The sequence below is a fragment of the Alosa alosa genome, chromosome 23 (genome assembly GCF_017589495.1).
Source record: "Alosa alosa isolate M-15738 ecotype Scorff River chromosome 23, AALO_Geno_1.1, whole genome shotgun sequence".
Classification (NCBI taxonomy): Eukaryota; Metazoa; Chordata; class Actinopteri; order Clupeiformes; family Clupeidae; genus Alosa; species Alosa alosa.
In genome coordinates this window covers 9790551-9815411 of record NC_063211.1, presented here as the reverse complement: position 1 = coordinate 9815411, position 24861 = coordinate 9790551, and the positions used below count along the sequence as shown (strand labels likewise).

At 43.4% G+C, this 24861-nt stretch overlaps 1 protein-coding gene across 4 annotated transcripts; it reads right to left on the bottom strand.

Annotated features, from left to right (window-relative positions):
* Positions 1-111: 111 nt before the first annotated feature.
* vldlr (very low density lipoprotein receptor) lies at positions 112-20684 on the bottom strand. Of its 4 annotated transcripts, XM_048234880.1 has the most exons (20): positions 20373-20684; positions 17521-17646; positions 14087-14209; positions 12517-12639; positions 11671-12039; positions 10952-11074; positions 10171-10293; positions 9202-9321; positions 8684-8809; positions 7740-7911; positions 6904-7128; positions 6087-6205; positions 5677-5816; positions 5228-5369; positions 4366-4515; positions 2993-3055; positions 2709-2795; positions 2084-2164; positions 1545-1714; positions 112-947 (listed from the first exon to the last, which is right to left on the bottom strand). In XM_048234880.1, exons 1-20 carry the CDS (start codon positions 20431-20433, stop codon positions 912-914), a joined length of 2679 nt encoding a protein of 892 aa, XP_048090837.1. In that variant the 5' UTR covers positions 20434-20684; the 3' UTR covers positions 112-911. The 4 variants fall into 4 exon arrangements, with proteins under 4 accessions (XP_048090837.1, XP_048090839.1, XP_048090838.1 ...); XM_048234882.1 differs by lacking the exon at positions 2709-2795; XM_048234881.1 differs by lacking the exon at positions 2993-3055.
* Positions 20685-24861: the final 4177 nt, after the last annotated feature.

Here is a 24861-nt window from a genome sequence, read left to right as displayed (position 1 = left end):
CAGTTCATTCTGTATTGTAGTGGCAAAATTACTGTCCACCATCTACTATACAGCTTTGCTGAAATTATCACGTACTGTAGATGCAATTCAACAAAAGAGGTAAAGTTTGAATGAGCTTTTGTCTGGTTTTATTTAATCTATTTGCAAATATGATCCCCGTCACAGTACAGAGCATGTTTCCCTGTACAATGCTAGAAAAGGTCACAGGTACAGCACACAAACATACAAAATATTTTAACAAATTCCTTTTTTTACTTCTTTAAATACGTTGTTTCCTTACCCCTGGTAGTTAACCCCACCATAGCAAAATTGATTCAGTGAAATGTATACAATCTTATTTACAGAGGAATATTTGATCAAAGTGCTTCAGAGTCCTGCTTGTGGTCTCCACTGAGGGACATTTATGTACACTGTTTTACAAATGGAGTGACAGCACTCACCTTATAAAGCTCCTTTTTGCCTTCATCACAGAAACACATAAAAAGCTTTATAAGAACACGCTAGGAGGTAAAGTTCATATGAAAAGAAGGAGAAAACACATCTTATGGACATGAGCATCTAAAATATGAATTTCCTCTCTCAATCAATATTCACATGCGCAAATTAGCGCAGAGACGAATGTGGGGTCCTCAGCCAGGTGTCTTGAGATGACAGGACCTTAGACAGGAAGTGATGTGGGCGATTGGAAGCGGGCAGAAGTTACAGTTGATGTTGGTAAATCCAATAGCTCGTGTGTGATCCAACACTTTGAGGGTGGGGAGCAATTCAACTTATATTCTCAAAAATGTTCCTCCATCTCTTCTCCACCCGAAGAAAAGAAAAATACAACTCTCCAGAAGGCATCTGGTTGTAGCTCTGCTTGAGCAGCAGTCACTGGTAAACAGGAGGGGACACTGGCTAAGGGTGGAGGGTTAGGAGAGGTCATCGTCTGTGCTCACCACTGATATCTAGGAAGGACAGAGGCAGGTCAGCATTAGTATTCTTTGTGGTATTAAAACCGAAACATGTTGACCTTTTTAAGGGCGATAATTACAATGACAACGGCAAAAAAGTATTGCTCTAGTTGAATGACTAGACAATGACAAGTATTGCTCTAGTTGAATGACTAATATGAATGACAATGGGCGCTAATATCATTTATATGGTGTTATTTTTATAGTTCGTTTCTTAAAAGGACCCAATATAATATATAGGGCAATTCCACGCAAAACTTTCACATCCATAACAGCAACACAATGCCATCGTATTTAGTTTACGTTATGGACGTGACAGTTTTACATGGAATTGGCCTATTTACATGGAATTGCCCTATAATACTAAAGTGTCAGTGAAACAGATAAGCCAAAATGATGAGAATAGAGCTGAACAGCTGCAACTGAATCTTCTGGGGCAACAAAGTGCTGTGATGAGCAACTGCACATCATTTCTGTGGTTTTACTGCAGAAAATGCCAGCTCTCAAGAGAGGGCAGGGATTGTGAATTATAAAAAAAACAAAAAAAAAAGTTTGAAACACTGAATTCTACTCAAGCCCTATTGCCCTTACTGCTGGGTACGTGTGTCCGACGGAAGCTGCGTGTCTGCTGATGTCGATGTTAAGGTCCTCCTCTGTGGTCTTCAGGTAAACTGGATTGTCAAAGTTCATGCTTTTCTTATTTTTCGTCTGCCAATTTCTCCACATAAGATAACCACCAGCAACAGCCATGGCAAGAAGCACTGCGAAGAATGCACAGGATTGACATTATTATTGGATGCCTAGAGTTCTACAAGTTATGCAAATCAAACATCTCTACTCAAAAACTGTAATTGAACATGAATACGCCAACATCAATCGAAGTGATGCACTCCTAATGCACGTCAATATTTTATTTTCCACACATATTGCTGAATGAGGCAATCAAGTAGCAATCCTCTGATGCGGAATGTCAGGGTTAAGCATCAAAGCATCCGGACCCAATTTACACAACTCTTAAAACTTGTCAGCAGAACCTCTGCACCGAATGATTCAGCTCAGCTTGTGACTGGACTGAAAACGAGTCGGATCTAGGGCAGAGTGTTTCCACCTCTGGGGGGGCAGATACTCACACACGGGCAAAATGGCCCAGGCAGCTGCGGATCCCTTAGCTGAAGAGCTGACCTCGTGCATTGATGCACTTACATTCCCTTCTGGGAATGGGGAGAGAGAGAGAGAGAGAAAGAAAGAAAGAAAGAAAGAAAGAAAGAAAGAGAGAGAAAGGACAGAGTTAATATGGGAAAACCCCAAGTAGCAGAAGAAAAAAAGGACAATATGCCACCTTTAATTCAGAAACAAAAGATCTATAGTAGTTTGCAGGACAAAGACAAAAGGGCAGTATTAAGTTTAAAGCATTTCTGTGCCAGAAACAAGCTGGCCTGCTATGCGCTTAGACTATCAGTTTGATCAAAGCTTGGCTAGCCATGCTGATGCAGAGCCAACATTTCCACAAGAGCAAGTATTCAGCAAACACTAATGGAAGATATGAGTAAGGTAAACGACAGTATGTGATACTGTTATTTTCAAGGGTACACTCTGCTATCCTATAAATGGACCGATTCGAGAAAACGTGCATGTGAGGGTGAAGGTCTACTTATTATTGTGAGTCATTTGTGAGATTGTAGGCTTACTAAGCATGTTAAGGCAAGATCATTGGGTATAAATCTAGACTAATCAGCAGAGTGCATTAGGGATTACCTTGCATTGTGGAAAACAAATCATTACCACCACATTCACCATATTTACAACTGCCATTCTGTTTCTTTGGAGAATGCAAGAGCCGTTCTATTCAGGAGAACACAGGATGGGAGGGGGAAAAAATGACTTGCATGATAATTAAAAGCATGAGACAGCATTCCATCACCACCACTAATAAGAGAATCACCAAACCCCAGCAGCACACCACTAATTGAGTCAAGTCATTAACGGAGAGTGAGTGAGTACCTGCAACCTCTACAGGGTCATGCCGTGACCTCATTTACCTTGAGGGGGAGCCGAGGATGACTGTACCTTCCCAGCATCCTTTTGGGCAGTTGGGACATTGACTGTTTTGAGAGGGTAAGAGCCAGAGGGCAAAAGTCTCACGTAATGCCAGAACTGAGAAAAAACGGTGGTACTGCAACTTGTTTCAACACTATTATTTGCCACCTATATAGCTGTATTACAGTGTATGCACACCCTCAGTCAAATGACTGAAGAAACACTGTTCATCTGTGTGAAGACTGCATTAGTAAATAAAAGATGAAGATAAAGATGAGGAACATGGGGCAGCAGAAGAGGAATCCGCACAGCAAACACTACAACATTTCCAAAACTGCAGCACAAACAAGGCGCCCTGCTAGCTGAGCGAGGATGTCTCTAAACAGCGTCTTGGGAATTTCTTTCAGTTTATTCAGGTTATTTTTGTCTTCATACAGAAATAACACAATGTAGCAGGCAACAGCCAGAAAAAAAATGCCACTACACATTGACTGTAACTTGTATGAATGTTTTGTTCCAATATAACATTAGCCATCTCGGGAATATGCTCGCTGTGCAATCAGGCGTTCAGTATGACCTGCAGAGCACACTCAAACTCTAGTCTAGCTTTGGGCCGAGCTTGGCACAGGACTGACCTGAAATCAACCACAACTCCTGGACACACACTCGTGCTTTTAGAGAACTCATGAATACAGCTCTGCGCCTGAGAAGAGGGCTACAGGAATCTCTGCATCAATTCATACAGCTTGTGCTTGACACCCCTATTGAATGTCTGCCTCTAGCGCAGGAGCTCAGGGCCTTTTGAGTCCTTTCTTATCCTAAACTGAAGGAATCCATGACAGAATACGCCATGGCATTCTCTAGCCATTGCCACCAAAGCAAATACAGGCCTTTCTGCAGCTGACAGTTCTATACTGCTGAAGAGCAGCGTGGGGATAAAAGACTGTTACAGCGCTGAATTTTAAACCATATATGCATTCATGAGGCAGCTGTGATCTCTTGGCCCTCAGTTTGCTACCCCCCCCCGCCTCCAATCCCATCTCCAATAACCCCCACCCCCCTTTTCCTTGGCTTTCCTTTCGTTCAGAACTCTTCCAACAAGCCTGAGATGCCAAGTGCTATCCCCTGTACTACTAAATGCTACAGGACTCCACAAGAGTGCGGGGAGGGGGAAGACGGGGTGAGGGAAAGGAAAAGTGGAGCCATCACTCAACCCCGAGAAAGGGGTAGAGGGGGATGACGACACCGAGAGCTTGCACTGGGGAGCTCGTAGCAGAAAAGAACAGAAAAGGAGCTGGAAAGAATGCCCCCTTACACCCCTATTGCTTGAGCAGTTAATCTCCCACAACCAGTGGCTCTGTGCTGGGCTACTTGCCTGGCTTACACGTCCGGCCGTCGGCCCCAAGCTTCCAGCCATCGGGGCAGGCGCACGTGTATTTTGGGGAGTGCTTGTTGATCTGCGGAGCTGGCAGGCACATGTAAGAGCAGCCGCCGTTCTCTTGCTTCTCATTGCACCAGTTCGTTCCTGCAGGACAAGATCACATTGAAAAAGGGGGAGGGTTTTGTTGTTACGGCTGAAAGAACAAAGGATTCCGCCGAGTGGCGTTTCGGTTTTGTTGCTTTGCTTCTCAGCAGGAGGTTCTCCTCCACTGCTCTGACAGACAACATGTTGACTGAGGTGGTCTGTGCTGATGCTGTACTGATGTGGGCCAACTGCGGAGTTTCTCCTTCACTGCTTTGACAGACAACATGTTGAGCATGAGGTGGTCTCCGCTGAGGGAAACAGACCCTGGACTGCTCCCAGCTCCGACTCAGACCAGATTGGTTCTGGTTCCGGCTGCCACACCGGTCACAATGTGCTACAGGGGGAGGGGGACACCACCCATATGGAAATCCTAGTCAACCAATTTTACACTGTACTTTCACTTGTCACTACGTGGACACAGTGTTCTGACACACTACATGGATTCTGTAAGTGGTAGGAAATGAGAGGCAAGGGGAATAAGAGGTCCAATTTAATAGTGTGTGACAGGGAGGACTACAGTAATTAAAATCTGTTCAACAAGACTGAACACGCTCTCAAGTTGAAGTCTCATATGGTCTGAGCCAATTCAGTAATTGAAACTGACAAAGTGATTTAAGTGTAAAGGGTAAGAGACAATTCCATGGTGAGGTATCATGTTACACTGAAAACAACAAGTTAAATATTTTAACAGTCAATTAAAAGGTGGACTCACCTGAGAGTTGAATAAGCTCATGATAAACTATAATGTCCTGAGGTTCATTTAAATTACTGGCCAAAACTGTGACATCAGCTCCCGTGAACTTGTTTGCACCATAAATAGCCTCATTCTCCCCATCTGTCCAGAACACACGATCCTGGTTGCAAAATAGATAAAAAGAAAAGAAAAAAAAAAAAAAAATCAGAATCTTACACGAGTTGTACGCAGTGCAGTAGTTCCACTTTCAGTGAAATATCATACAAGGCTCTCAGTAACAGTCCGAAAATAAGTAGGTTACAGCAATACAATACAATTAAGAGACTGACAAGATTCTTCGCATGAATCACTACAATGATACTAAATACATTCTCTCTTGCAATCAGTGGAGTACAAACAAAACATTGCTTTGAGACATTCATAGAAATAAAGTCACACCAAGGCACATCTGGTTGTGTTTTTTTTACCTCAAAGACTGTGAGGGCAAATGGGTGAGCCAGGTAGTTAGAGGACTGAAGTACTTTCTGGCGGTTGTCTCCATTGAAGTCAACGCTGCACAGCATGTGCAGCTTGGAATCCACCCAGTAGAGGCGGCTCTTGATCAGATCTGAGGATGAAATGTTTGTGTAGAGCACAATGTGGAAGATTAGTTTACAAGACACAGTAAAATGAATGAGGATGTTAAAAACTAAACAGTGACCACAAAAACTAAATGAAAAACTAAATTGCTTTAGTGCACAACATTAGCCAACTTTTTGATGCCCATTTGCTATGTGTTTGGAATTTAATACCATAGATTTGACACAAAAGTGAACTTCTCAGATATGGTGTTCTGACTGCAGCCTACACACAAGCACTGTGGCATCAGTTCACCCACCCAGAGTGATCCCATTGGGCCACTGAATGTCCGTCTCGACTAGGACCTGCCGGTCAACTCCATTCATGCCAGACTTCTCAATTGTCGCTGGCTCTCCCCAGTCTGACCAGTACAGAAACCTACAGCAGACCAACACAACGTTATGATCACATCATAGTAACAGTCAACGCCGTTAAGGGCCATTCTCACCAGGAACAATAATGGCAAGAAAGTATCGCTCTAGCTAATATGAACAACAATGTCCACATAGGATCAATAATGATAACATGAAAAACAATATCGTGGGTGAACGACAAGCCAATCAGCCCTCCATACATAGGAGGCACGTAACATACCTGAGCACATTTCAAGGCCTCTGAATATTGAGATCAGAGGCAGTACAACTCAATCAAGGCAACAAAAAAAAACAAGACATTATCTCTAAGTACGTATAATTAAGTATATATACTATTTTGATCCCGTGAGGGGAATTTGGTCTCTGCATTTATCCCAATCTGTGAATTAGTGAAATACAAAACGGCACACAGTGAGGTGAAGTACACACTAACCCGGAGCAGTGAGCTGCCTGCTACTGCGGTTACAGGTTAGGTGCCTTACTCAAGGGCACTTCAGCTGTGGATGTGGGCATGGGAGAGCAGTGCTCAACCACTTCCCCCGCCCACATTTTTCCTACTGGTCGGGGCTAGTAGGCCACGGCTGACCCCAAGGTCAATGGTTAACCAGGCTGCCATGTGTGATGTTGTACAATGATTGAAGGTAGAATGAATGGGATAATCCCCATTGATACCTGCTATAGGATCAGGACATCCTTACTTACCCCGAGAGGGGATCAACAGCAATGGAGGCTGGCTCCTTCAGGCCACTGTCAAGCAGGACTCTCTTTTTGGTGCCATTGAAGTTTGCCACTGCAATGCTCTTGCTGCCCAGGTCAGACCAGTAGATGTTCTTATAAATCCAGTCCACAGCAACTCCAACAGGCATCTGAACATCCTCAATGACCTTGATGTGGCTCGAGATCTCCTCTCGCTTATCTAGTCGTGTGCTGAAACACAGTAGGAGTCGTTTTTTTAAACACGGATACCATTGTAGTATGCTTTGGTGCTATTTAAACATTAGGTGGTTGTCTTTGGACTGAAAAGCCAGGTGTGGGGAATTTCCTCATGATTTATGCACATCTACTGCTTCAAAACAAGAGCTGTGAGCCTACAAGAATCACCTTATCACAACAACTTTCCTTATTAACCACTACTACGAAGATCACCACTGCATTAGACTCATTCCCTTACTTTGAGTTACATAAAAGGTTTGAGGCAAGCCTCATAATTGTGGTCAGTGTTGCATAACAAGGCTTCATTGATATTTTCACTTGTATCAATTTTCATATTTGAATATCCTGACAAGATTGTCAGAGAAACTGCAGTCTTTGACCACCCTAGGTTCTGTTATTCTAATCCTAGTTATTTAGACAGATTCATTTATGGACCTGTCAATCCCTTTAGCATGCAAAGCGCACCATACAACATCAACACATTACAGGATTAAGGCTGAGAAGAGGATGGGGAATTTTGAGTAACTTCTTTCTGGAAACAACTACTAACTTCTTTCTGGAAACTCCTACTCCTACTACTAACTAGGGAGTGTGTTCGGGCTCACCTGAAGATGGCTTTCTGCCCAAGGTCTGCCCAGAAGATCCTCTGTTGGGTGAAATCAGCGTCTAAGGCCACAGTATTCCTCAGCTGCTCTACGATCTGAGTGTACTCCCGCCTCTCCAGGCCCAGCTTACGGATGTCCCTCCGATTGGTGAAGATCAAGCAGGGCTCCTTACCTGCAGGAACACATGCCACAGGAAACACAAGCATGGTTGTGTGAAAAGGGTTCATAAGAGGAAAGGTTCATGCGGAGCCAGAGCCATCCACGGAGCCAGAGTGAGGGCCATATCAATCTCTCATCAGATTACCTTTTACATCACCATTTACAATATTTTATTAATTACACATTCATCCAGAGAAACTGAGCATATTTTAAAATCAAACCCGTACTCTTTGATTCCATCAAACCCATGACCCACCTTATCAAGCACACCAAATTACATCACAAAAAATAATTACATTTTCGAAACTGTTACAAAGATGGCCTGCAGAAAGCCTGCACTTTTGGGAAAGATCCAGTTTCCAAAAGGCAAATGGTTTACTTCAATAGCACAAATACAACAACTTTTATTCACTCAAGTTCTCCTCTATCTATCTATCTATCTATCTATCTATCTATCTAGTTTATCCTCTGTGGTCCATTCACAAAAAGATAAGTAGAAAGTGCCGGAATATTACTTTCTTGATGAAGCCGAGAAGCCGCTTGTGTTACCACACAGATGCATGGGACAGCAGATTTCACAGCTTTATGGCCATCTCCCAATTAGACAGTTGTGGCAATTACGGGCAAACCCCGATAGACAACAAAATGTACCAGAGAGGACTTTTAATATGTGGCCATTGATCAGACGCATCTGCTACACTGGGACATGGGGAACAGATGGAAACAGGTTAACTGCTAAAACTGACTGGCTCGGGTGCTTATACAGAAGGCATGGGGTTACTTACCGACAGCCTTGCAGACTCCTGTGGTGGGGTCCATCTGGTAGCCACTGTGGCACTCGCACTTGTACCCTCCTTTCAGGTTAATGCAGATCTGGCTGCAGATCCCTGGGTTCTGACATTCATTGATATCTGTGGAGAGATGGAGGAAGATTACATTTATGGAGATTTATTGTGTAAATTCATGTACACACAGTTTTTGTTAAGCAAGTAATGTGAAGATGCTCTGGCTAGCGCTGACATCGCTTTTTCTTATTAACTGATACAGTATGTCACCTCTGTAGCTGCAAGGCTCTCAGGAAGTTTAGATTAGATTACAGATATAACCACATTTTGATCTTCTCTATTCCTCATGTCGAGACAGACTGGGACAATTGAGGAAGACCATTTACATTTTCAGTGTTTTACCAGGAATTACTGTTCTCAGAAATTATTACAGGGTATTCTACAGTGATTATTTAGGTTTAAGAATCTGAGGCTTTTCTGAATTTAAACTGACTAAACACACACACACACACACACACCTCCACAGGTCTTGCGATCAATGAGCTGGAGGCCTGGAGTGCAGTCACACTCATAACCAATCACCATGTCCCGGCAGATATGGGAACAGCCGCCATTGTTGAGCAGACATTCGTTGAGATCTACAGCAGAGAGAAGGCAGATGTGACACATTGTTGGCACCTGTCTAAAGATGTACAGCATTTGAGGGAACAGTTATGATATTAACATAATGCATTCCACACACTTACTGTAGTCTCTGAGCAAAACTGCATGCACCACATTATGAAAGACATACCACTCCTGTGACTGACACCCATTCATTCCTTCATAATTCAACATTTAAACTTTGCTTGGGCTGCCTATTTGAGCCATTTTGTTAGGCTTTAAGCCACAAAATGGCCATTAAGGTCTGTTTTATCTCATTTTGATGGACCGTAAGCACATTTCAAGATTGAAACTCCAAATTACCTAAGTGCGTTGCTTAGCCTACACTATGTGCACTCTTGCTTTGAATGCCATGGAAACCAAGGGTACTGTACACCCACAAGGATATAAAAATACCTGTACTGAAAGGCAGAGGTGGTGGACTGGTAGAGATAGTGTGTCCTTGAACCATTAAAACAAACATGCACCTATAGGGCAAATATTAATCCTAACTGTATGTAGGCCACGGTCCAAAGACAGGTTTGCCCCTCGGCTCAAAAGGTGTGATAAAATAAATAAATAAGAAAATAAGAATACAAAAAAAGCTCCAAACGCCCACATGCGCACTGTGTGCTCTCTAATAACACAAACAGCGCCAGCCTGGCAGGCTGCGGAGTCGGATCCCCATTCCTTAAAACCCCTCATAACTATTGATGACTCCCTGTTCCCCTCGCCGTTCATTTTTAAAGGCTTAACATTCTGCTAGTGCGACGGTTTTCTACTCCAGTGGTAATGCACAAGAGTGCAGCGACATGGAGAAACACATTCAGACTAACGCTACTCACTGCACTCCTTGATGGGTTCGTCGCTCCAGTCGGGACAGTCTCGCGCCTTGTTGCACACTTTACTCATCTCGATGCACTCTCCACTCCGGCACTTGAACTTGTCTGGGCCGTGGCACTGGGTCACTAAAACACAGACAGAGGGGACACCGAGGAAGATGACTATTCATTACAACCTACACAATTACCGCATCTTAATTCTAGTTACGGTTTAACAATGTGAGCAATATATTGAACTGACCAGCTGATTGTATTGCATTTACAGTGTTCATTAATTCAACCATAAAGTATATTGGACTTGGGCTGTAAAAATGTACACATTTTTAACTCTCCATGTCTCGTATGTTGGTGTACAACAAAAATTATAGGACATGTGAAACAGTAAGGCTGGATGCCTTGGATTTCAAACATTTGAGACATCCTTGCTTCAGGGGACACCATGATGAAATATGTATGGCACGTACAGTAAGTACGTATCAACCTGACCTGCAAAAACGTCATTTCAGTAGCAATCCAACATGGGCTTCTGACCTGACCTACTTTTTAGGCAGCAACAATTCACGCAACCTCAATTTCACCAAAACCACATTTAACCTCAATTGGGCCTCAAGTGTGAAACGAGATGCGTTCTTTGATATTTTTTTATTTCCATGTAGCCTAGCTTTGAAAAACATTAGAGAAATGATTCCCCACTCAGCTTTGCCATTCCAGCTGAGACACACAATTAGACACACGGCCTGACGCTGTGGCTGAAAGCAGAGAGAGAGAGGACGTGATTACTCACGGTTTTTACAGTTTACTTCATCAGAGCCATCAGTGCAGTCGCGGATGCCGTTGCACTGCCTGCTGCCGTGGATACAGATGCCGTCCTCACACTTGAATTGGTCGGGCCTGCAGGTGCGGACAGCTGGGGAGGACAAACAGAGGCGGTAAACACACACGCTGACGCTCCTGCACCAGCCCCACACGCACGCTTAAGAAATCCCACCATATGGACTCATGCTTGCTTTTCTGTCTAGTCATTTGTTTTAGTTTCACTGCAGTCATAAGGGTCATGGCTACAATTGCATACATCTGTTAATAAATTCCAGTCAGTTACCACGGAAATCAGTACACCTACTGCAGTCTCAGATACAGCCCCAAGTGACTTCCTTTGAGACCACATGCGGTGCAGAGAACAACAACTTCTGGGCAGTTATGCTCCCAGGTGGAAGACACGCCAATATGACCTTTGCCACTGCTGCCAATGTAATCTACTGACAACAGGAATGCCTACTTCAGCACTCCTCCCCACAGAGGTGCCTGCTACTCCTGGAGATCCGTTCCTCATTCAGAATTCAGTTGCAGTCTTAATCCCCACATACCCTTGTGTTCAGCAAGTGGCTTTACCATCTGAATCAGGTGTATTATTATAGGGATTAGACCAACTCCGTGGGGGGTGGGGGCCTCCTGGAGGTAACCTTTAACCTCTGCACATCCCACAACGGTTCCCAGAAGACTTACGGCAGTTCTTCTCGTCACTGCCGTCCTTGCAGTCCGGGTCGCCATCGCAGCGCCATTTCCTGTGGATGCACTCGCCCGAGCTGCACTGGACCTCGCTGGACGAGCACTTGGCGGGCGGTGTGGGCCGTCCGCAGCGCTGAGGCGACTCGTCTGACTGGTCCTGGCAGTCCACGTCGTCGTCACAGACCCAGTTGCCCGGGATACAGGTGGCGTTGCCGCACTGGAACTCGGTGGGGCCACACGAGGACGGTGGGCAGTCCTGCTCGTCGCTGCCGTCCCCGCAATCGTCCTCGCCGTTGCACACGAAGTTGGCCGAGATGCAGCGGCCACTGGCACAGGTGAACTCCAGAGGAGCACAGGTAATGTTACCTGAACAAAACACCATAGGAAGATGCATCAAATTATAATAAAGAACAAACTAATTATAATATACATGTACAACAAAACTACTGATTCATTAGCTACGTATACAGATGTATACGTCTATGTATACCAGCATGGCTTGTCCAACCACAACTAACTGCTGTCTATGCTTCATCAACTGCACAATCTCAAGGTGCACTTCAGGTGACATGACCAGAAAAGGGAAGACTGCTCAGTGCTCAGGGGAAAGAAACTAAATTTGAAACAGACTAGCACTACATCAATGGTCTATGAATAAGTCACTGGCCTTTAAAGCAGACGTTGGTGTGAAATTATATCCATGACATTTGCCTTCACACAAAAGCCTGAGAGGAATATATATGGCATCTTGTTGAGATAAAATTGGACATTAATAATACATATTGTTAACATACATAACAAGTTCAGGATAGACGTTGACAATCTTCGGATGGTCAGTCTTACCACAGAGCAGCTCATCCTCTCCGTTGTCGCAGTCCTTCTCGCCATCACACTTCCAGGAGACGGGGATGCACTGCGTCGAGCCGGCCCCACAGCTGAACTCATTTACACGACACGTCCGGGTGTCTGCGTAACCAACACACAGCAATTAATGCACTCTCTCATTCATTCAACACACACACACACACACACACACACACACACACATTTATTCAGCCACTCAGGTTTTATGAATCCTTCATTCAAAAACCTTTCAGAAAAAGTCTGCATGGTCTCCACAGAGGTGCACTAATGTTCAGTATAATTAGCATCAATGGACATTTAAAAGGCTTTTAAAAGGCTGGATTGGACTCAGATTAAAGTGGGCCCCATGCCACCTCACACCCTGAGGACGTGCAACAGGCCCACACCTCCCACAGTGTCCAACACATGCCACAAGCTATTAGTGCGCAGGGAATGCCTAAACCTCCCAGGGTTAATCATGCCAGCCTTCTCAGACAAACACAACTATGCTTGTGCGGTCGGCACTGTTACACAATCAGCTGGAACATTTCTACTTCTTTACTGTCTGCCGTGTGTTTGTCAACAAATTCAGTGAAGTGAGTAGGTGTGGTGTCATTCCAGCATATTTCTAAGAAAAGTCATTAGTCATTACGCACACAGCAAATATCTAACAGGAAGAATGGATGGCCCAGTCAGTCAAATTGCCCACTCAAAAAGGGTAGAGGCTTGAAGAAATTGGCAGTGACTCATTTGCGATCTCGTAGGGGAATTACATACAGACGGTAGCTTTCCTGACACAAGACACACCACAGTGACACTCCCACATACACACACCAGCGACTTTAATTTGTTGCTGACAAACCACTCCAAAGTGCTGATTAGCCACTATACAGTATGAGGTCTTGCACCCCCACACACAGACCGGGGGAAAGGTGTTGCCATGGACCCAACACGTGGCTGTGTGGAGTACAAGCACACATACAGTATATTAAGCCAAATGTTTTGGTCCTCAACATAAAGTGGTCGTTGATGACTAAGGTTTGATCTCTTCGAGGAACTGGTGTAACCTGAGCTAATGCACTGTTGATCTACAGCCATTTCCACAGGCTGGAACAGCTGTTGCTTTTCCACAGCCAAGGGCTGACCGTGTGACTGGCCTGTTCCTCAGGCGCCTTTTGTATGTGCGATAATGCACGTTTGTCAGAGAGGAAGGCTCATTCATACCCGTTATCACTGCACATTGGCAAAATAAAAGCAGACAGCACTCCCTGAGGCCTGTTTGAAAATCAATAGTCAGCTCTGCATCCAGAGACGCAGTGGTCTCACGTCCAAGACATGATCAAGACGGATGTATGGTTAAAAGACCAGGGAGGATTTTAAACAACAAACAAGCTAATAGGATTGGGCTACCCCAAAATGGTATGCAACATAAGTAACTAGGATAAATGATATGTGATTAATGCTGTTATTCCTTGGACTCTCTTGGCAGGCTAACAGAAGTAATGCCTAATTGATAGGAGGCCAGGAGCCAGAGGAACAACCCCACAAAAAACAAACAAGCATCACTTACGGCACACTTCAATGCTCTCGTCGGTGCCATCTTCACAGTCAGGTTCGCCATCACAGTGCCATCGCTTGGGGATGCACTGGCCATTCCGACAGACAAAGTCCACCTGCTCACATGTTTTCCTCACTATATCCATGAAACAAAAGCACAAAAAAAAAACAATACTTCAAAGCGACCCACAGAATGGAGTAACATTCAAGCTTCAGTGCAAAAGAGAGCAGGGATCGACATTAATGGTTGCCCGATTGCCCCTGGCTACCAAATTGTTACAAGTGGTGCTACGCTCTAGAATCTTTACTGGGAACCAGACTTGGTTGGCTTTGGCCATCAAAACCTTACCTATAAAAGTTAACATTGAGCCTTGGAGGGAGAGGGGGGGGTCATTACTATGATTAAGTACAGTAAGTACATATAGGTATTTATATAATCTGAATTCAAACGAAAGCATAAAGTAAATACAAAATATTTTAATGAGTGCTAACACACACACACACACACACTTTTTAGGCCTCACTTCAAAAACATAATGCAGGGAAAAACACCATGCGCACACACACACACACACACACACACAGAAACTCTTACAAGCATTAGTCTTCTGAATCACAATGAAGGAAAACAAAGGCATGAAAATGTCACAAACCCTTAAGCACCTGATCTGAAATCAGGATAAACATGTTCACAGTTTGTGTTTCCGTCTGAGTCATCAGGACCTTGGAGCAACGACTGGTGCCCGAGCTGCTTGTGTGCCAACCTCTTATGAATCGTGAGCCCCAGAGTTAGTGCCAAAATTAAGTCAGACTCTGTCTGTTTCAATTCCACACTCCTTGCAAATCTCTTTCCTGAGACCCGTGGGCACAGTCACAAACAGTGGATTTGCAAAGACATTATCTTTGTTCTGAGGATGTTCATTATATTTGTTCTGAGGTTCATTTCAATGCTTATTCCTTCTGTAGGCTATGCCTTGTTTACAGAGGAGTAATTAATTTCAGGGTAATTTAACAAGGTAAACACACTGAATACACATTAACTGAATTCAGCAACAATGTCTAAGAGTATCAAAGTCTTCCATACTTAGCTTGTATGGAAAATATGAGGTCAACTGTTCTGAATGGCAGACGGCAAACAGCCATAAGGCAGGCAGCCAAAGTAACTGGTGGGGCAGGCCAGCACCTGATATTTACACCTGCTCACTCAATGGAGAGACCCTGGGCAAGGGCACTGAAGTTAACACTGGCGGCCAGCTTTGAGGAGAACTGTGCCTTCCGTACGCTACGAGCTCCCGGGTTTTTAGGGGTCTTTTTCCTGTCTGCTTGTGCCCCGAGAGCATACTCGGAGGCCGTTGTGGCCTGTGGCTGGAATGGTAATAAGTGTCAGGAGTTGTTCCTCTGCCATCGATCAGTATTCATGTCACAGGAGGGACACTCGGAGAGGAGTGCTGAAGAGAGGGCAAATTGGGAACAGCTTTTCCAGTCGCATCCCAAATGCAAATGTCACAATAGTCAACGTTTCCTGGCTCAATACAGTATTTACTACACATTTTTATGCAGTATTTTTTATATTCAAATGTATTGAAATATACAACAACACGATGAATTCATGTCCACTATAAAGCTGCAAATACACAATTAATGACCCACACATTAAAGGCACACTATGCAAGAGTTTCACCTTTATGAAGCCAATTTGATGGTAAACGAACTTGTAATAGGCAAATCGTTCACCTAGCTATACAGCATAGACGTAGCGAATCCCTACCGAGAAAACAAGCCATGCAACTTTCAAGGAGTTGCACCCCGCCAAACCTCGCGAGAATCGTGAAACATTACCTTGTCAGTAGATATAGCTCGAGATAGTTTTTGCCTGTTGTTAATCCTTCACCTCCACAACAAAAGCATTTGCACTGTGTACAGGGGGGATAAGTCGGGAGAAGTTTGCTATTCACAATAGCAGAGGAACATATAAATACATCCCGACTATAGAGGGAGCTGTACACTAGCCAAAAATACCTAAACCTGCATAGTATACCTTTAATGACAAATGACCCACATCTGAATTTGAAAAATTTCTTACAAAGGATCTGCAGCATTGTGAACAGAGTGGTGTTGACAGCCTATAACAATTTGATACAACCAGCTGAGCAGAGACCTTGAATCTGCATAGAGCAGGATCAAAGCAGGCAGGAACAGCAGTGCTCACACACAACATGGAAGTCCCAGGAGAGCCCTGCTCTGGTGCATGGAGACGTTCATGCAGAGAGAGAGAGAGAGAGAGAGACACACACACATATCTTTTGCTGTGCCTAAACGCGTGCCTCTATGTGCTTCATGTTGCTTCAGATAAAAGCTTCTGCTAAATGTATCAAGGTAAAAAGCTGGCAGAATTTCTTAGCAATTCAGCATGGAAATGGCAACATTTCCAATCATATTTTTGCTTAAACTTAAGAATCCTTGCCATTTTCCTCAGACAGTCAAACTAGTTCAAATGAGCTGAAATGTTTTTTGCAGCTCTGGGAAGATCCCCACTTTTGTCGCCCAACTGCAAAGTCACATGCGCACTTTTGGAAGGGGAGGCAAACTCCATGTATGGATGAGGCCCAGTCAGCTGATCTTTACTCAACACAGTGGACGGCATCCAAAGCAAAAACAACCAGCTGCAGCCTGGCGTTTCTCACGGCGGGTTCAACAACACACGTGTGGAATCCTTCTATCAAACTCACACACTGCACTTCGTCTCATTCTCATTTCAGTGCCAGGCCCTTCCTCCTCCTTTCATATTTGTTCATCTATCCCTCCCTCCCTCAGCCCAGATTCCCTCCCTTTTTCACCCTCCTCCCAAGACTCAATTCATGACCCAGAAAACACATAGATGGAAGATGTGCCTCATACAGATGGAAACCTCTGCACTGATGCCATTTTTAGCACTCGTTTAACATCCAGGAAGAACATGGGATTTGGGGTTGGGGGGGGGTAGGGGTTTTGGCTCACTATCGAACTACTGGGCTGGCAGTGCACAGGGGCATCATGCTGACCGGTCAATACAATGCTCACTCGTGAGGGACACAGGTGCTGAGCTGCTCGACTGAGCGGCGAAGCAGAAAACCCTGCAGAGGACCGGGGGGCTACAGTGCACAGCCAAACCTGTAATGACCTTCTGCAGCAGTTAGAGATGGGGGCAATACTTCTGTGTCCCTCTATGTATAGTAACAAAGGTGGCTTGTCTCTCTCTGCGTCTGTGTGTGCACGTGTGTGTGTGTGTGTGTGTGAGAGAGAGTTTATGTATACCTTACTCTCAATTGATTGTATTATTTTTTAAAAGAATGTTTTTGCCATGCATTTCTGATTGACTAAAAGGGTACATGAGTGAGGTGTGCACAGAGAGAGAAAGAAAGAAAGAAAGAAAGAAAGAAAGAAAGAAAGAAAGAAAGAAAGACTCACCACAGGTGTTCTCGTCGCTGCCATCGGTGCAGTCCTCGTCTCCATCACATTTCCACACGGAGGGGATGCAGCGGCCATTCCCACACTGGAACTGCGAGGGCTCGCACTGCGTCTGCGTCTGCATGCCTGAGGAAGTGGAGGGGAGAAGGAGGAGAGTACCTGATTACTTCCAGAAAGACCCATCCACAGCCCCAGTGACCACAGTTAATGTGGTGTTATTAAGGTCTCAGTACTGGACAGGGACCCAACAGAACACTGAACAATGAGTGAAAAGACGGAAGACAAGGACTGCATTATTAGGAACACTGGGGCAGATATCGCCATGTTTTTGTGCACAGTGTAGCAACTATATAATGTTGCATAGGCTCATATTTGTGCACAGTGTAGCTACTATATAATGTTGCATAGGCTCATAGTTGTGCACAGTGTAGCAACTATATAATGTTGCATAGGCTCATATTTGTGCACAGTGTAACAACTATATAATGTTGCATAGGCTCATATTTGTGGCTCTGGATATTTGACCCCTGTTATATCCAGCCAATAGCATAAATCCAGTGATGCCTAGACTATAAAGGAATATTTAAACAAGTTGTTGCATATAATTGAAATGATTAAGCTGTGTTGCAATCACATGGAACAAATATCAGGGCAACACATCAGTTTAGAATGAGATGTGCTGTTAAGTTCAATACCTTAATTATCTTCAGGAAATTTAAATCTAATCATTTCATGCACTTGCAAAAAAATAATGAATCTATAATGTTTTAATCAAACAAAACACCTGTTTTCAGATCTGTCCACCGAATGATCTGTACCTAGTGAGCAGTTAAGGTCATATCTGAAAATTCAATTAACAATCTGATCAGGGCACATTTTAAATATTCATAGCAAACTACCCACAGTACAGCTCTGCAATCTTGCATGTCTGCATTATTTAAATGTAAGATTTTACTGTATTTTGATCTGGCAAACTTATGATTTGTGCGGACCCAATGATGGGGAGTAGCCTAACTCAAATATTTTAGAATATTTACTTAAGCCATTATCAGCTCTGACAGATGTTTTGCCACTACAAAACTGAGGGAATACTGATGTGGCCTGAGGGTCAAGCGCCATATGCGGTCAAAACTAGCGTGAGCAATGTCATGTGACATTCTCCCCTAGAACCATGGATGGCCATAAAAAGGAAAAGTTGTTTATTTGGGATGTTCATCCAAGAGGAAGCACAGCAAGACTAAAACCTACCACAAACATCAATTGTCTTGAACTCTCAAGGAGACGTCTTGATTTGGCTGATTTCTACTGTTCGTTTCTGCTAGTAGGTGTATTGGTTGAAAGAAATCAAAAAGCACCTTTTATTTCGCAAAGGTAGGCCTAGGCCATTGACGCTTGAGGAGTGTGGTGATTTCCACTACTCCGGTTTAACTTTAAAGACAGAACCTTTCTTTGATCTCGTGCGAATTGCTCAGTCTTCCGTTGACTGAACAGCTGTCCGGAGGTGTAGGCTACCTAACGTTTGTGTTGATTCACAATATAGGCTTTGTTGCGACAACACCCCTCCCATTTTATGGTTGCGTATTCTACATTGATACATGTAGGCTATTGGTTACCACACATGAAGAGCCTGCTTTTGATAAGAATTATAGACTAGGCTAGGCCTACTTTACAACTCAATATTAAGTAAGCCTACCGTAATCAAAAGGGCAACCATGCTTTTGCCTGGTTTCAGTTTACCATGCAGCCAAGACACGTTGTTTGGGAAATGACACACACGTAGGTTACCTGACTAACCTGTAGTGTTCCAGTGGCGTGGACCTGCCCCGCCTCCGTTTGCAGAATGTGAAAAATAGTGCGGTGCAGAGAATGTGATTAGGCTACTGACGTGTGAAAATTATTCAAGGACGCAAGTTCAGCAGTCTGATCTTGGCAACATTAGGGCTACGTTAAGTTATGCAACAGGCCTCCGACAAGTCAATCTGCCAACTAATTTTGTTCAAAGGGAGGAATCGAAATTATTCAGGTAGTGGCCTGGAAATGCTGCCCAGCTACAGGGCCTACTAACATAGGCTAATACAGAACTGCGAGTGTAGCGGAATCGGAGACTGGCCCTGGTTATTCTCTTGGGATTCCAAACCAGGGCAAACGACCCACTAATTGAAGTTACCTGCTTATTAATTAGACAACACCCTCCTCATTCACCTTGGCACCTTCAACTCAATGAAGCTAAATATGGGGTAAGCCCACGGACTGGGCATTTAATAAGCTAACCAAGTCAATGTAGACTCGGCCCCATCTTTGCGAATAAATAAATAAATTATCCCGAGTATGAACTAAGCTAAAATAGACTATGAAAAATAAACGTATTAAAGCCAACGCACACAAACATCAATAGGATAAATGCATTCAGTGTTGGATGAAAAGAAAACGCCCCTATAAGCTCTCTGCATTTTGTGCGTCTTTTGTATTGAAGATTTAATGTGCAAATTGCAATCAGGCCTATGTTCCGTCGCATTTAACCAGAGTCGGTGATCCATTTATAAAATTAAAGACTGCCCGAGTCAAGTCCGGCGCACAAATGAAGATATCTTCGCCACAGCAAACACATGCTACTGTGTAGACGTTGGGTATAACGCAGGCTTTACATTTAGGCTACTCGTTGCACTGATTTAATGCCTTCACCATATTCCCACGCCGAAGGCAGCTTAACACTAGGAAATGAGAGCTTTCGATCCTTCGTCAAGTGTGGCTAAAGAATAAGAAACACATTCCCCGTGCGCAAGAAATGATTGTAATGCTGAGTCTTCGTTAACGGCAGCGGTTTGTGTTCATCTTCTAGGCAGGCTACTCACCTCGAACATATCCACACAGACATACTGGCAGAATAAGAAATCCCAGAATAGACGTGACCATTTCGTGGTATTGCTGAGCAGTGCGCCCGTGGCCTCGTCCTCCGCTGATATTGTGGCACAACCGATCCGTCCGTGTGGCGACAAACAGAAACGCCCGCAAACCACGCGCCTTTATCTCATTTAGATCCCCTTTAATAGCTCCAACCTCTCAAGTTGGCCATACAACTGCAGTCCATGTCCTAATTTAATGATAGCGTGAACCTGCAGCAAATAACCGCGCCGGTAGAGTCTAGGCTTTCCTCCTCTCAGTGTCATGTATTTAACTTAACCCTTTGTTCCCCTCTCCCGTATATTAAACAGTTCACACACACTACCTAGACACCCATTCATTGCCTGACGTTCAGCATCCACATACACATACTCATGCAGAGCACTGTAATTGATGAGATCTCAGGGGATATGCCTACATCTTAAAGTGTTAGGATAAAAGAAAATGTTTTGATTTCATATTAGGTAAAAGCATTGTGTGGGGATACATAATTATCTGTATTTTGTCGATGATGCTATGGTTTTGTTGTGGCAATTTATAGCCCTGCAATTCATATAAATATGATATTTCTTGCCGAATTATATAAGGAGTGATATTGGCATTAGAGTCAGGCAGTGGCAATAGGGAGACAAGACCTCACATTGTAGCCTACATTTGCAGATGGAGAGAATTTAGCTTACGTTGTTGATTCACCAGACTGACTTGATCAGAAAAGCCTGAAATCAAAATGAGCGTAAGTACTTTCTTTCAGGTTGACAGGGGGAGTATTTTTTTTTTGTCAACCCAGTCTACATATTCAGACACTTCAGGACAGAGGGGTGACATGCTACCCTAATCAGTGCTGTTCTGCTTATCTGGAACAGATGTTTGGTGACGAAGAATGCACAAGAATAACAGTTATATAATGACCTTGAAGGCAGACATCCAGCAGTCAGTGGAAACATACTACGTTTAACACACCAAACCCTGGTGGTTAGCCAGGTAGGCCTACATCAGAATGTGCTTTGCTCTTTGATTATGAAACTGAACCGTCAAGTGTTGCTCTAACACTGTTGACATGTTGTACTTCTCAGATAATATTTAATATAAAAAATATTTAAAGTGGATCAAGAAATTAGAATTTATTCCTCATGTACAAGCTACTGAATCATAAACATGTGTAATAATAAGACAAACATTCAGAGTATTGAACATACCTGGTTGCTCAGCCTCAGACACAGAATGTCCACACAGAATAGGATGGTTTTACTATCTTTCCCTTAAACACCCCGTTTAGTGGTTTAGTTAATGATTTCAGACATAGGGTATTAATGACTAAATGGAATGTTGTGTTTACACTTGTCGGGATCACATAATGAGGATTCATGGCTGGAGGACTGTAAGTATCTATGAATGGTTGGTCTATCACCTCTAGGAGTTGCCTGCAGCTTGATCAGAATGCCAATGTTTCTGAGATGTTTACTAAAATCTCTGAGACCATTAGGCCACTCACTCTTGAGACCATTCAAATGAATCCAAGCAACCTCTGTGTGAAAATCCATGATAGAGAAACAAGGAGACATAGAATAGAGATATACAAAAAGACAGATGGGGAGTGAGAAAAGTCAACGAAGTGAAACGTAGCAACCCTGAAGTGGTTGTAAAGGCATGCTCTTTAAACAACTGATTACTGCAGAGCAATGAACGCATAGGGCACTTAGTTTAACCCTTGTGTTATCCTCAAATCTTACCGACACTCTTTAACCTTGGGGTCAATTTGACCCCAGCTAAATAAACCCTCAGAAAATGATTATAATTCATATTGTTACCCAGTTTTTTTTTGTGACAGGTACTTAACAAGAGTGGAATAGCCACCACCAAAAGCCCTACAAAACAATCCCACCCCCCACCCCCCCACACCCCTTTATGAACCTTGGAACCCTGGCTGGCAATATTGCCCATCCAGTGTCAGCAGCCCAAATGCTTGCTGTTGCTTCCCCTTTTGACTTATACAGTCCTGCCAAAATGACTTATATGTAATAAGTACTTCTGTATGTAATAATGATAATAACAATATGTTCTCATACTAATCAAATAAAAATATATCCATAATGTGTCAAATATTCATGTATCCTATGTTTCATACAGCTGGGGTCAAACTGACCCCAAGGAACATCAATGTACAAAATATTTGTATAGGACATTGAAAACATATCATTGTACAAATTTCATGCTAACTCTGTTGTACCCTTCAATTGAGGAAAAGTCATGAAACATGAAGCAAAAAAAAAAAAAAGTGAACCATATATTTTATGATGTTAAACGTTGCTTGGGGTCAAATTGACCCCAAGGATAACAGGAGGGTTAAAGGAGAATTCCGGTGTGATATTGACCTAAAGTGTATTGAAACATGATACGTACGTACGTGTGAACATATGTCTCATAGCCCATCTCGGCTTGTCCCCTGCACTCCAAAATCTGGCGCTAGTTAGCCGATACTACCAACAGCTTTTTCAATAGTGGTGCTTCGGCATCGGGCTAGCCATGCAAATAAATCACTGTTTTACACCCATTTACGAGGCTCAATGTATCTCCACACTTCATTGGTAGACTTCCGAGGGCCCTGACATTTAAAACGAGACATTGAGAACTTTGAAAAAGCACTGGTAGTTTACTTACAAGACGATTTATACAGACAGTATCTTCACGAAGTTTAGCGTTTGCAGCCATCTTGAATTTAGTCACGATAAGTCGAGCAACGAGTAAGAATGAACAGGTATGATAAGGGATCAGATTCCAAAAATAATTCAGTGGAAATGCATGGATTCCAGTTTCCTCCAGTAGCAGCAACTGGAATCCATGCATTTCTACTGAATTATTTTTGGAATATTAGCCCGATGCCAAAGCACCACTATTGAAAAAGCAGTTGGTAGCATCGGCTAACTAGCGCCAGATTTTGGAGTGCAGGGGACAAGCCGAGATGGGCTATGAGACATCCGTTCACACTCGGTATCATGTTTCAATACACTTTAGGTCAATATCACACCGGAATTCTCCTTTAAAAGGCGGGCAAAGGGCAAAATCCAACAAAGTCAAAAATATTTGGTTCATACAGAAATCTGAAAACTTAAGCCTAAAAAATGTTGTTTGAGGGAAACTGAAGAGATGATAAAGGGATCTCCTTTAAAATGTTCTTTTGATATGGGAATATCATCTCATGAACAGTTCCAGCTCTCATCTGGCACAGGTCTACTGAAGTCTTATACTCCTGGGCCAGGCCTACCATCTATAAAAATGAACACAGGATTAGTTTTAATTATATTTTATGGGGGTTTTTTTTGCCTTTATTGAGATAGAACAGTGAACAGAGTGACAGGAAGTGAGTGGGAGAGAGACATGGGACGGGTTCCGGAAATGACTGGGTCTGACTCAAACCCTTGTTCCCGTGGGCACTTGGGCCCAAATGTGGCGTGGTCGCTGTAGCCAGTTGCACCACAGCGCCTCCATGAACACAATATCTGTTGTGAGCCTGTATTTTGTAATGGATCTGATAGAGAGAATTATGCATGACTGGTCAACTATCACACCTATAGTATGAACATAGTTAGCGGTGGTAGTGTAGTGTTTAAGGAGCTGGGCTAGCATGCAGTAGCCTGAACGTTGTGGGTTCAATTCCCGGCTTCCACCGTTGTGCCCTTGAGCAAGGTACTTAACCTCAAGTTGCTCTGTAATCCCTTGTAATATAGTTGACATATGTCAGTCACTTTGGACAACAGTGTCTGCTAAATGAGTAAATGTACAGGTTAACCAGTATGTTGGTATGTATGCCTCTGTGTGGGTTTGGTTCCCCCAGGAAAGACTGCCTGCCAGTCACCTTGCTGTCTTGTGCTCATCTCACTGCAATTTGCAATAGGTTTCTTTGTTCATTGTTAGAGTGGACATACAGTATCTACGGTTTCAGTTAATCTAAATAAACATGAACACTTTTCTTTATGATGTAGCATCGTAATGCATAATACAAAACAATATATGTTTTCTTCATTCTGAACCTATACATTATACATATACATACTAAATTGCATTATTATATATATTTAGCAGAAATGTACAATGACCTAGTATTGCTAAATTGCAAATGCAATGTGTAACATTTCTGTGTTTGAGTAGAAAAGGATAAGGGATTGGAGGCAATATAGACAGCCTGTTCATCTAAGTATAAGTAAGTATATATACTTTTTTGATCCCGTGAGGGAAATTTGGTTTCTGCATTTAACCCAATCAGTGAATTAGTGAAACACAAACAGCACACAGTGAACACACAGTGAAGTGAAGCACACACTAATCCCGGCGCAGTGAGCTGCCTGCTACAATGGCGGCGCTCGGGGAGCAGTGAGGGGTTAGGTGCCTTGCTCAAGGGCACTTCAGCTATCTATTTATCTATTCAGCTTCATCTATTCATTG

Bases quoted from the DNA above. Each gene is read 5' to 3' on its own strand.
- vldlr (XM_048234880.1), bottom strand. From the start codon at position 20,433: ATGGTCACGTCTATTCTGGGATTTCTTATTCTGCCAGTATGTCTGTGT. The intron at 17,647-20,372 runs GTGAGTAGCCTG...CCACTTCCTCAG, and splicing joins TCTGTGTGGATATGTTCGAG to GCATGCAGACGCAGACGCAG. The intron at 7,912-8,683 runs GTAAGTAACCCC...GTGTTCCTGCAG, and splicing joins AGGAGTCTGCAAGGCTGTCG to GTAAGGAGCCCTGCTTGATC.